This window comes from Pipistrellus hanaki (assembly GCF_964339955.1).
Source record: "Pipistrellus hanaki genome assembly, chromosome: 9".
NCBI classification, from domain to species: Eukaryota; Metazoa; Chordata; class Mammalia; order Chiroptera; family Vespertilionidae; genus Pipistrellus; species Pipistrellus hanaki.
In genome coordinates, this window is record NC_140511.1 from 27887387 (window position 1) to 27901569 (window position 14183).

At 43.1% G+C, this 14183-nt stretch overlaps 1 protein-coding gene across 6 annotated transcripts in view; it reads right to left on the reverse strand.

Moving 5' to 3' along the window:
* FAT3 (FAT atypical cadherin 3) overlaps positions 1-14183 on the reverse strand; it is a 644128-nt gene that overhangs the window by 171887 nt on the left and 458058 nt on the right. For all 6 annotated transcript variants that reach the window (XM_084895365.1, XM_084895366.1, XM_084895364.1 and 3 more), the window contains one exon: positions 11726-11787. In XM_084895365.1, coding sequence (XP_084751491.1) covers positions 11726-11787 — 62 coding nt within the window. The remainder of the gene's footprint in view (positions 1-11725; positions 11788-14183) is intronic.

Consider the following 14183-nt stretch of genomic DNA (forward strand, 5'->3'; position numbering starts at 1 on the left):
CTACAGTGGAAGAGAGGGGAGTAGTTCACATTGAGTGTAAAACCTTCAGCTGCTTATGTTTTATATTTAGGTTTTATATGTTCAGGTTTCTGATATAATTTTCCAAATGACACGCTATAATATAGAGGAGTCTAATTTTCCCCAAGTATTTCAGATATGTTGATGTAAAAATGTCCTTACTCTCTATTTTTTCTCTTTCAGTTAATGAATCCTATAAGGAAGTCTTCACAATCCTAGTCCAACGTAAGAATTTTACTCATATCTGTGTGCAGTCTGGTCAAGTGCCTGATACAGTCTGTTAGATGGCATCCTCCTGTGTCCAGGGTCTTCCTTCCAGCTGATCCTCAGGCAGAAGAGAGGGAAGGTAAACACGTGGCCGAAAGTGGACACTGAGCCCACTACAGAATGTGAACAGGGGACCGGGCTATATCCACGCAATCTTCCAGAACAAGTGACAGACCGTCCATCCCTTAAGATCATTATTAAAAACTCTACCACATGCAATCTCATGCTACTGAAAAGCTAGCAAACGGAATGTGAATTGGCTAATATAAAAAATGCCACAAAATAAATTGATAAATGCAAAAGAAGGGGTTACAAAATAATATGCAGAACATTATTTCATCTTTTTGACCAATTTTATGCAGGATCATAAGTAATGTGTGAGCTTATATACACAAATGCAAAATGAGGTTTTGAAAGTTTATATCCCAAATGTAAAAATTGATCATTATTACATGGGAAATTATGAGTGTTACATTTTTTCCGAAACAGAAAAAAATTTGCTTATCTCTCTCTTTTTTGTTTTTAAACAATGAACATGTATTCTATAATACATATTTCTGGTACATTGTAGTTACCCATTTCTAATTACTTATAATTAGAAAGAAATAGTTTTAAAATTCCTACCCTAAGCACTACGTAATTTCTAAAAGAAGAGTTTTGAAAGAGATTCTAATTTTCCCTCTTTCAGGGAGGTGTATATACACAAGCTTCAAACTGTTAGAAATTGAGTTCACTCTTCCTTACATATTGATGTCCTTGTGATATGACAGGAACTTTTAAATGAGTTGCTCCTGGAAGCATCATTTTTGAAGATGGGAAATGGTTTTGTGCATGTTATCAAAGCACACATCATAGGTCTGTCAGAGCCTTGCACAGAGAGATTTGTCATTCTTTACTGCGGGGTGGAGCCAGCATGTTCTGGCTACTGCTGATAGAGATGGGGATGACACCCACTGCTGTAAAATGCTAAAGAAAACCCCACCATATTCTCTAGCTGAAACCACACAAGCCCGTCTCCAATTCCTGCCTTCCACGAGGATCTATTGCAGCCCGGACTCCCTGTTGGCAGGGCTATAATGCCGCTTTAAATGGAACTGCTGACATCCTGACTTCTCCACCTAGTGAGCAGCGGTCCAAGGCCTCTGATGGTAGTGATGGGACATGTAACCATAAGACTTGGCCAAATTCATTCTCAAGTGGCAAAGGGGCTGTCCCCAAGCAATGAAGAGAAAAATGAAGCAATCTTGTAACCTATATGATACCAGAAGTTATTTTCACGGGCATTCAACCTAAAAATAAGACAAGAGGTGCCTAAACCAGTTTGGCTCAGTGGATAGAGCCTCAGCCTGCAGACTGAAAGGTCCCAGGTTCAATTCTGGTCAAGGGCATGTACATTGGTTGTGGGCACATCCCCTGTAGGGGTTGTGCAGGAGGCAGCTGGTCGATGTTTCTCTCTCATCAATGTTTCTAGCTCTCTATCCCTCTCTCTTCCTCTCTGTAAAAAAATCCATAAAATACATTAAAAAAATAAGACAAGAGGCATGGATACATGAAACAGACTGAGAGATCTCAGACGAGAAGGGGCTGAATGGAGGTGGGCCAAAAGGGAGTGTGAAGGGGGACACCTGTAATAGTGTCAACAACAACAAGGAGAAAATTAAGTCCCTCTTTCCAGAAAGAAAGTTAGAAGACATCCTGCTTTGTCATTGGTCAGAGGCCTTGCTCCACAGGTATTAGCTGCCTAATTTAAAGTGTCTGCATGAAGCTTCTTAAGTGGGTGATGAATAAGTACTCGAATATCTTTCAAAATATTGAGCTCCTCCTATTTTATTTGAAAGTAGTATCCTAAAAGTAGATTTTATCTCAATTACATAATAGCAAAGTATATGTACACTGGCACAGAGCTTAACCCCATATCCCTTTTTAAGATTTATCAGCACATTTAAAAATGAACTGCAGCATGCCAGGAATTATAACACTTAAATGTGCAATGTACATGCAACCTGCCAATCTTCACAAAATCCTATAAAGAAGCTATTATTATTAATTATTATTATTATTATCCTAATGTACAGAAGCGGAAACTGAGTTGGACGAAGAAAGATTACACAGCTAGTGAGTTGTGAAGTCTGCCTGTCTGTCTTCAAAACCTATGCTTTCACCATCCCTGTCTACATCTGTGGCACAAGATTAGACTGATCTAAACTTCAGATGGATGTGAACTTTAAAAGAACGACTGTAATCAGGACATTATTTTATGAGACATTTTATTTCTTACTAAGTCAGACTTGAATAACTGTAAAATCCATATAGGGCTACAATAGAAATGATGCCATAAGCACATTTATCAGGGGTTTTCTCAGTTTTAAAAGGACTGATAGTATTTGCCCTGATATCCAGACCTCCTTTCCTTGGCTCTGACATTGGGACTCCCCTAACGTATCTTCTACTCAGTGATCGGTGTCTCACTGACAACCCTCTCAGCATCTCACTGAACCAGTCCTGCCATCAAACAGATGAGGCTGATAGCCCCCAAAGTGCCACCAAAGCAAAAGTCACTTGAAAGGTCCTGAAACAACAGCTCATTTGCTCAAAGCGGTCTGCAGCGCGCAGGAGGCAAGCCGAGGCAGCTTTTCCTTTTCATTAGCAGAGGCGCTGGAGGCGGCATCTCCTATCCTGCTCCTGCTGCCCGTACATGTTTATTTTCCCACAGGCACACTTACAGCGCCCAACTGGGTCATTCACACCTGGTGCTCGGCCCAGGCTTGGATGGTTTCTGAAGGGCCCCAATGAAATCAGACTGGACAGATGACCCTGCTGCTCAGAGAGCGTGCGGCCCAAAATAAACCAGGGAAGCGACAGGATGGCAGAAGTGGGAAGAGGAGCATCAGAAGCGCAGGGCAGGGGATCACTTTAGCATCACTGCACTCAGGGGAGAGCTGGCCTGGCTTCTGCAGGATAAGAGGTTCTCCTCCACTCCTTCCCTCCCCACAGAACCCCACAGCATGGGCCCAGGAAGCAGCAGCACAGCACCCCATTCCGGAACCTTTCAGAAGTGGACACAAAAGCAGAGCCCTGGTGCCCAGCTCAACAAGCGGTGACCTGCCTGGGGCAATGCTCACTGGCCCCGATGCAAAAGCTGGCTCATTTCCATTTCCACGCTGAGCCAGGGAATGGCAGGACCCTCCCCGGTCCAAAGGAGTGTGGTTTCCTTTGCTGTTGCTCTACTAATTAGGATTCAGGCTCAAGGGGGAGCAAAACAAATGCAACCTTGCACTACCAGGTAAATTAGCGGTGGTTATTTATGGCATCAAGGATTTACTCCAGTCAGTTCTCCTACTTTATGTGTTTGCCTGCAGATTGTTGAACTAGGAGGCTAACCAGGAACACAGATAAGCAAGGTTCGGACTGAAGAACTGCCAGGGGGAGACAAAGCAGACAGGAGGCCCAGGAAACTCTAGGTAATCCAAGGACCCACAGCACACACCCTGGTTCATAGCAGAGGGGGTGGGAAGACACCCTGAGCTGAGATCTGAGCCAAGTCCTCACAGGCTGCTACTTCCAACCTCTGGGCTCATTTGCAACATGTCCCTGAGTCTGAAGGGGAGCCCTGTGAAAAAGTGTGGGTTAAAGCAGTGTTTTTCAACCTTTTTTGGGCAAAGGCACACTCGTTTCATGAAAAAAATCATGAGGCACACCACCATTAGAAAACGTTAAAAAATTTAACTCTGTGCCTATATTGACTATATATAAAGTAATTCTCTTGAATAGGAATCAAATAAACACAAAGAAAGTATTTTATAATTACTTTATTATGAAATATTAAGTAAACAAAATAGTGAAAAATTATAAAATTCTTGTCTTGTCTGCACCTACGGCACACCAGGCAACATCTCGCGGCACACTAGCGTGCCGCGGAACAGCGGTTGAAAAACGCTGGGTTAAAGAGGTGCCAAGACACACACTGTATTCTAAAAGACCCGTGAATTGTTTTATTGTGAGAGGATTACACATGTTGAAGCAGCAAAGACATCTTCCTTTATATCATATGTTGCAAATCAGAGGCTCATTAATTAAAAAATGGAGGTGTCATCATTTAGTGTAAGGAGATCTGACCTGCAAATCTGACTTCGTTATTTTATCTGATGAAACTGGGCCCACTGGCTTCCACACGTGCCCCTGGCTGAGCCTGTGCAGAAGGGCAGGTGAGACCCGCCATGCTCCCACTCCGGCCCCACCACACACACATGCTGCTCCTCCAAATCCCCTGCCCTGCCCTGTGGGCATCACTCTCTGTTTTGAACAGAGTACCTTTGAGAATTAGTAATTGGAGGGTGTGGGAAGACACCTAACCTTGCTTGTCTGTGTTCCTGGTTAGCCTCCTAGTTCAACAATTTGAAAACTTCATTTGTGTGTCTCATGCAATATTTACTCCTTGGCCAATTCACACTGCTGGGAGGATCTCACAAAGGATCGCTCTTCAGGGCCCGCACCAACCTGAACTGTTCTGCAGAAATCGGAATGACAAACTCCTGCGCATGTGTGTGCATATATGTGTGCGCACACACCACTGTCAACACAACTACTGCCACCACCACTCCTCGCTGTTGAACTGGGTGAAAAGTGCCACAGGCCACTCCTGACTGCCCTGCGGACACCCTGTCCGGGCATGATCCCCGACGTAAGAAAAATGTGCTTCTGAGAAGAGCTTCATTCCCGAGCTGGAGTAAGTCCCATGGGTAAAGCTGGAGGGTTTCTGGGAAGGAAGGGCGGGAAACCCTTAGTGAGGTCTGTGGAAGAGGCAGCATTCAGAAAAGCAGGCCCTCGGAGCAGTTGGAAGCCACGTTAGGCCCTGAGGGGGACGTCTGTGAAGATTTTAACTGGTAGCATGGAGCCTGGAACTTGGACATAACCGTTTAGATGGTGGTTTTCCCCCCCTGGACTGTAATTGTGGTTGCCTCCTTCCCTCAGGAAGCCTTGTGAGATGGTTGTGGAGAAGAGAGGGGCAGGTCAGGCCAGGAAATGAGGTCTGGCTTGCTGAAGGAGTTTGCTTTGGGTTGCCATAAGAGAAGGTAAAGACTGGGTGGCTTACATGACAGAAATTCATTTCTTCACTTTGAAGGCTAGAAGCCCGAGGTCAAGGTGTGGACAGGGTGGGTTTCTTATGTGGCCTCTCTCCCTGGCTTGTAGATGGCTGTCTTCTCCCTCTGCCTTCACATGGCCTTCCTTCTCTGTGTCTGGTCTGCATCACCTTTTCTTAAAAGGACCTATTGGATCAGGGCCCACCCGAAAGGCCTGATTTTAATTTAATTACCTTTAAACAAAATTTTAAAATTGATTTGAGAGAGGGAGAGAGAGATACATTGTCCCACTTATTGATGCATTCATTGGTTGCTTCTTTCTGTGCTCTGACTGGGGATCAAACCTGTAACCTTGGTGTATTGGAGGGATGCTCTAACCCAGTGGTCGGCAAACTCATTAGACAACAGAGCCAAATATCAACAGTACAACGACTGAAATTTCTTTTGAGAGCCAAATTTTTTAAACTTAAACTTCTTCTAATGCCACTTCTGCAAAATAGACTCGCCCAAGCTGTGATATTTTGTGGAAGAGCCACACTCAAGGAGCCAAAGAGTCGCATGTGGCTCGAGAGCCGCAGTTTGCCGATCACGGCTTTAACCAATTGAGCTTCCTAGCCAGGGCCTAATTTATTCTTTAAAGACTATAACATAAAGGCCCATTGTGAAGCACTAGAGACTAGAACATCTATTGATACATATGACTTTGCGTGTGTGTGTGTGTGTGTGGGGGGGGGTGGGTTTAACAATTCAACCCATAACATCTGGTCTATATTCATTCTTCTGCTGGAGTCCAAGCTGGTAATCATAGTGTGGGCACAGGATCCTCTCAGGTGGACTTTGTCCTGGAGCTCCAGGAGGTGCCAGCAGCAGAGAGATCCCCTGCCCAGAGCTGGGTGTGCAGTGAAGGAGAGAGCAGTAGGTGCTGAGGCACAACTGAGGGAGTGGTGAATGGACAACCAAAGAGAATAAGAGAAAACCTCTTTCCAGACATGTGTATGCTGATCGCTCACCACCTGGCAAATCTATTAGAAAATGATAGTGGGAAAAGATGACTCAATTTGCCACATTTCAATATACTGATGGATGTTTAGGACCGTATCTGCTCTATGAAGGAGGAAGACCTATACGGGACACTACAATGAAGTGACTGTGTGACCTTGGACCTTTCTCTCTTCTCTTTTCTCAGTCTCAGTTTCTGCCTCTATAGAATGGGAGAGAAGCAGTTTGGATGATGTGAATGAAAATCAGCTCCTTGATTCCAGGATGCCAGCTCACTGTAGCAGCTCATGAATAACCAATAGTTTCATCTATTGAAGACCTCAGTGTGAAAGGCAAATAGAAAAATACTTCGGAACCTTATTGCCTACCCCTATGCCAGGCCCAGAATAAGCATTTGGTAAAGCTTTTAAGACAGGAGGGGACAAAGCGAGTTTCCATGAACTAAATTCAAGTTGATACAACATGACTATGAACAACTAAGGCTTGGAAAGGTGTGGGCCTCGAGGTAGAGATCTGGAAGAGAGGGTGCCATGCTCTCTTGGAAGCTCTGGAAATCAGATGGGATGCCCAGGTCTCCTTCTGAGCCCCGTGCCTGACAGGTGCTGTTTATGTGCCCATATATCCATCTGTTTTTGAGGGCCCGCTAGTACTTCTTACAAAGTTTTTGAGGGTGTCATAAAGAGGAACCTAATGAGACAAACTTCCATTTATCTCAGTTAAATGATCAAAATATGCACTTCTTAATGGGTTGAAATAGGCCTGCGGTTCTTCAGTACCAGAAATTACCATCATTTCCAAAGCAGATGCTTATCAAAGTAAGAAACCGCTAAGGAGTGCACTCACTGAAGAAATCAATTTGCATCCTAAGCCAAGGAGGAAATGTTATAAAAACTTAGCAAAGGGCAATATTTTTTTTTTTTTTTCACTCAGAAGTAAAGAAGGGATGAGAATTTCAGACAGGAAGAGAAAACTGTCACATGAGGTGCACCTGACCCAGGACGATGGTTATGGATGAGTATGCTAAAGGGACAGAGACTATATTACCTGCATCCAGATAGATCTAGTGTACTCCTCTGTAATGTGTTTTGCTACTATACCAACTGCGCTATAAAACATCACCATGTTCTCTTGGCTACTTCAGGTTATACGCACATACAACATAATTTCTCACCCCCTGTCTTTATACGGGTTACTGTGTCTTGTCATCCTTTTTGATTTGCAAATAAAATAATCTCTCTGTTCTCTTATCAGAACTATCCAGCCCTGAACAGAGAAACACCTCAAGATCAAAAGGGAGGCAAACCAATACTCTTTCAGCAAGCAAGATAAAGATTCGCACATAATTAAGCCAGCAGTATAGAGTTATTGAAGTGGACATATCTTTTAAGAATAATCCAACTGCTATAAGCTCTTCATACTACTGGGTCAGTACTGAAAAAAGAAAGGGAGCTGACAAGATGTTTGTTGAGGACAAAGGGGAAAGGGAGGGAGTAAAAAGAGGGAGGAACGGAGGATGGCTTAGTAGTGTCTCTGTGGGCCAGGCCCTTTGTGCAGTTCATCCATGAGGCCGGGATTATTAACTCCATTTTACAGACGAGGAAATGGAGGATATCCAAGCACATGGAAAGAGGCAGTGCCTTCCACTCCTTCTGTCTCTGAGCTCATGCGCTTTACAGTATGCTAATACCCACTCACGATTTCATCTAGGGGTAAAATAAAGGTCTCTTAGGTTAATCTCTCAGTCACGGGACATTTACTGAGTGCCTCCCATTTTTCAGGTATGGATCCGGCTGCTCTGAATACAGCGATGAGAAAGACATTTGGTGCTGACAACAGCCACGATCATTCATGGAACACTTAGTGTCGAACAGGCAGCATTCTGAGCACTTTCTACCTGTCATTTCATATACTCTTTATATCAGCCCTATGCTAGGCATTGTTACAGATGAGGAAAAGGGGGCTCAGAGAGGTCCAGTGGCCTATCTAAGCCTGTGAGCAGTTCCAAAACAGCATCTCAGGCCTGCCTGGATTTAACACCCAGGCCTTCCCACACCACTTCCATTTACTAGCATGATAAATCAAGTTTCAATCCCAAGAGGAGTTTAAATTTAGGAGGTGAGGAAACAATCTGTACAAGTGATTATAAGAAAGAATTAGTTCCTTTATTTCACAGCTGCCATCTCTGATAATGAGGTAATCAGGGCTGAAGTCACAACCACTAAGCTAAAATGTTAACTCACTATTTAGTTTATGCATCCATTATCAACTTCCTGCATCTATTTGCTGGAATTACACTTCTATCTCCACTATTGTCATAATTGGCTATAAAGTTATGTATATGACTTTGAATAAGTGAGCTGAAAATTCCACATGTTTGCATTTTATGGGAGGGAGAGAAGATCAGACCAATATTTTCACATAACAGACTTCCAAATTAGGCAAGAGTTTAAAGCTCAGAATTCACTTAAGAAGTGTAAGCTATACTTGTGAATTTTTCTATAGTTCTTTGCTATTGCTTTTTTTGCAAGTCCCTTGGATTTTGTTAATAACTTTCCTCCTATACTCAGAGATTTAAATGTGAATGCTTGCAGACTCAAAAACCCTTATGGTCAAGCTAAATATCTTAAATCAATGTACAGGCAGACACCCAGCAGCGTACAAAGTGCCTGCTATCATGAGGATTGCAAACTACAAACAAATCATTAATGTCCTCCTGGTTACTTATTCATAAGAGCACCTTCCAGGTCAGCTTCTAAATGGGTCCTTTCAAGAAGAGAAATTTAATTTTATTGGGACGGAGAAATATAAAATAGAGCCAGAGGTTAACAGGAGTTTAAAAGGAGCATAGGGTTATCTTAGCAATTGAAGGCTCTCCAGGAGGTTAATCACCCCCACAGAGCACTTACAAATGACACATGTATCAGCAGATATAAAAACGTGTGTACAGTGCAGAATACTAATCTGGATGATACACACACACACACACACACACACATTAGAGGCCTGGTACATGAAATTCGTGCACTCAGGGGAGGGATACCTCAGCCCAAATTGTGAGAGGAGGCCAGGCTGAGGTACCTCACTGGTACATAATCGGGCAATCGGGGCTGGGGAGGGACGTGGGAGGTTGGCCAGCTTGGGAGGAACCGTGGGAGGGCTCCAGGGAGTGTCCTGCCCATCTTGCTCAGTCCTGATTAGCTGGACCTCAGCAGCAAGCTAACCTACTGGTTGGAGCGTCTGCCCCCTGATGGTCAGTGCATGTCATAGCGCGTGGTTGAGCAGCCTTAGCATATCATTAGCATATTATGCTTTGATTGGCTGAATGGCCGACTGGATGACCAGACACTTAGCATATTAGGCTTTTACTATATAGGAGATATATATTATTTATGTATGTATGTATTTATTTTGCAGGGCTGAGTTAAACTAATATTCTTTCCATGATCCATTCAGAAAAAGTAAAAGGCCCTGGCCAGTGTGGCTCAGTTGACTGAGCATCATCCCATGCACCTAGAGGTCACTGGTTAGATTTCTGGTCAGGGCATATACCTGGGTTGCAGGCTTGATCCCAAGTAGAAGGCCTGCTGGAGGCAGCCAATCAATGATTCTCTCTTAGCATTGTTACACAGATTTCATATTTGATTCTCCCAACAGCCCTCTGATGTTGTTAACTGCTCTACTACACTACCTCGTTAGGCAGATGATACCAGACACTAAGACATGAGGGGCCAGATGCATCATTGTCTGTCTAAAGAACAGAATGTTTGGTCAGTATTGAGGAAAGTCTGTAAAGGATATATATTCACGTGCCTGGAAAACACTCTTGTGTTTTTGTCTACAGTCACACTCTGCACCGCACACACCCTGAATACACCACCTTTTCAGGGACAAGCCAGGAAGTGATCTCAAGCAGATTCCCCAGCTAAGGAGACCCCACCCATTTCCCTGCAGGGAGGTGATGGGTCGGTCCCACTATTTGAGAACACAGACTCCCCAGGAATTTTGGACTCTGCTGCCAAGGCAAGGAGCACAAGATAATATAAAGTGTTACTGTTCTGGCAAACATTCTCTAATTCTGGACCAGATATATACCACAGCCAATTAGTGTAATTTTGAAAAAAAAAAATTAGAATTACAATATTACTTTTTGGCAGCCTGGAGCCTTTTATCTTTATAAGATGATAGCAATGTTTTAAAACAATGTTATCAGGGTGCTTCATCATCATCATAATGATCCTCTATTATGTACATTATGCTTTAAGAGTTTTAAACATAGTGTGATATGAAAATGTATGATTTGATCCTAATAGCGATGCTTTGAGGTATATGGAGTAGTAATTATTTGTCCCTTTTTACAGTAAGGGACACTGAGGTCCAGGGCAATGAAACAGATTCTGAGACTTCACACCAATCATGGCAGTGAAGTTCTGGGACCCAGAGCACTGATTCCTAGTCCACTGTTCTTTATATGTCATTGATTTAAAGGAGAACAGCAGGGATTTGAGGGGCATGTATGTGTGTGTGTGTGTGTGCACGCGGATGCAAGTGCAAGTGCATTTCTTAAAGCCTAACAGGTCATCTTAAAGGCACAGATGTATTGCAACACCTTCACAAACCCCTAACTTACAAGCACTGTCATCTGTTCCATACCAGACAATCATCCTTAAATCACAATGTCACCCATCCTACTCAGACTTCATGCTTCCCAATAAACATAGTTGAAATATGTGCAGAAAAGACTGTTCCACAAAGCTCTTTCATGCCTATTTTTCTATCTTTTGCCTTCTGGTGTTTCTTTTTCCTATCCAGAAATAATGTTCTTATAGTTTATAATTCTGCTGTTTCTGTCTTAATGAATTATTAGGAGTGCATTTTATAGTTTCAGAAAAGTCGTCTCGGGCAGTGAATCAGCTCGCAGCCTTCCTTTCCTCAAACCTCTCCCAGAAAAGAGGAAAAAAAGAAAAAAGGGGAACAAAGCCAGGCACTTCACAAATGAAGCCCCTCCCTCTGAGGGCAGCACTCTGCTCCTTCCCACGCTGCAGCTGAGGCTCAGGGGGCTCTGTTCCTGAACTTTCTTTTCCCATAGCTGCCCAAGGAGCCTGAAGTCAAGGAAGAGACCTCCATGCATCTGCTTGTTTTCAGCAGAATGCAAAGGCTGCTCTGCCACCCTTGCTGGGCACCCAGGCATTGTACAGAGCTATGCCCCAGAAATCTCCAAATTCACAACCACTCAGCCCCAGATAAACACCTTCACTGTGTGGGCCAGTGATCAAAGATAGTAAAGTTATAGTTTGTGTGGAAGGATAAAGAAGTTTAGTGAAAGTCAGTTTTAACGAATGCCAGTTGCTCTATGCGCTTACCTCCAGAAAATGTTCTGCCTGTTGTTCTCGATCCAGTTTCCTTGAAGTTGTTGTAATCAGACCTGTGTAGAAATGAGAATATTTGACTTTTAAATATCTGGGGCATGGAGTGTGGGAAAACAAGTCCAGTTAGAAAAAAAAAAAAAAAAAAAGCAAAAGTGATGAGGAACTGTATGTAACTTTCTAGTCCCAGTGGCAATAAGATAGTCTCAGAATTCTTCCTTGTTTTATTTCCGAATAAGGAATTTAGGAATCTTCAGGATTATTCTGTTATTTTTAGGTTAATCCTCACCAGAGGCTATTTTTGCCATTGATTTTTAGAGATAGTATAAAGAATGGAGGAAGGAGGAGAGAGAGACATACATGGATGGGTTGCCTCTCTCATACACCCTGACCAGGGGCTGAGGATTGAACCTGCAACCTAGGTACCTGCCCTTGACCAGGAATCGAGCCCATGATCCTTCAGTGTGAGTGCTGATGCTAACCACTGAGTAACACCAGCCAGGGCAGACTTATTTTTTTATTTTTATTTTTTTAAAATATATTTTATTGATTTTCTTACAGAGAGGAAGGGAGAGAGATAGAGAGCTAGAAACATCGATGAGAGAGAACATCGACCAGCTGCCTCTTGCACACCCCCTACAGGGGATGTGCCCGCAACCAAGGTACATGCCCTTGACTGGAATCAAACCTGGGACCTTTCAGTCCGCAGACTGACGCTCTACCACTGAGCCAAACCGGTTTCGGCCAGACTTATTCTTAAAGCAAAATAACATTTACAAAGAAAACCTGAAATCTGTGTTGGGGTTTTGCTTACCTCAGGTAATGTAATCACTTTGGGGATATAAAAACTCACTGAAGAACCATTGTTTTTCTGATAAGAAGGAATTTCAATGATTTATTTGCATATGATTAAAATTATACAGTAGGAACCTCATTAAAGAGTTTAGAGTTCTTGAACAATTAATATGTTGTTGATGCAGATTAGATTCAGGCTATGAAGCAGCACTTTCTTATTTAACTTTTTTTATGCTTATAATGGTTGTGGGTTTTTTTTCTCCTTAAACTTGACAAAGAAGGTTATTTCTGTAATAGCTATTGTATACAAAATGATTGCAAATTTAATAACTCACATACCTAAGATTTCATACTGTAATTTTATCTTTTATTATGTGTTTAAATCTTCACACAAAATAAGTCCCACCTGGGAAATATCCATCATTCCTTTGAATGGTGTTTCTCATAAATGAATCGCCCATTTGAGTATAAAGACAAAGAAAAAGGAATGAGAAGACAAAGCCTTCCGCCGCTCAGCTTATTGCGCCAATTTGTCTCCTGCAGGTTTTATTATTATTATCGTCAAATGGCAATTAGGAGGTCAGACTCGCATTCCATTTCTCCAGTCTACAATGTCCCTACAGACAAGAGATTTATGGCCTGAGCTGTTTTCATGACATATGCTGATTGACAGGAAATCGATGCCTAGAGTAAAATCCCTTAAAAAGCTCACCCCCAATGTTGGCAGAGTAGGTGGCATAAGGAAAAGCTCTCCTCCTGAGGTTGGCTGAGGATCTGGTGAACCTCCAGCTTTTATTTTACACAGAAGTGGTGGATGGGAGGACGTGGTAGGCTTTGGAGAAAGCCAAGAAGAGGCCCCAGGAGACAAATGGCCTCAAAAATAGAAGCCCACTGCCAGTAGCAGGGCTCTTTACAAGCCACCCCCATCCCCTCCACTCTCACCTGTCTACACTCCTATGAAAGCAAATCTATGTTCCCATCGCACAAATGGCCTGCCTTTCTGTGAATTCTTTCTGGCGTGTGCCCCACTTCATAACTTCACCCACCAACTTTTCAAATGTAGGTCAGCTGTTAGTGCAGGTGTTAGCCAGGGTAAGTGACCATGTGACGTGTCCCAACACAACCGGTGTCCTCCACCACCATTGTTCTTTGCCCTCTATGATCATCCTTTGCTCATGTGTCTGCATTTCCCCAATAGACAAGTTGACACAGTTCCTTCCTGGGAAGGGCCTGCCTTTTCGTTCCTAAGCCCACCTATCTCCTAGCCTAAAACAAAGAATGGGAACTTCCTTAATGCTCAGTTGACAAAAATTGCTGTGGAAGAGAGAGATATTGTTTATACTTTAAACTTCAGTTTTCCTATAGACATAGAGTGTTTGCTCAGGAGGGTACTGCTGAGTGTGTAAGGAAAGTATATGATGGTGGGCAGAGAGTAGATGCCTTTGGCATTTATTGGAAGCCATTGACTGGGGTCCTCTCTGTGAATGGTGACATGTTCCTCCCTCTCAGACACAAAGATGAGCAACTGCTCAAGGTTGTGGAGAGAAGACTGTCACCAGGAACTATAAGGGAGAGAATCAGTAACTTCTCTTTTCCAGCTCCCCATCAGAACTTCAAGGGAAACTCAAAAATTAGATTCTATGTCCCATTCCATCCCCCA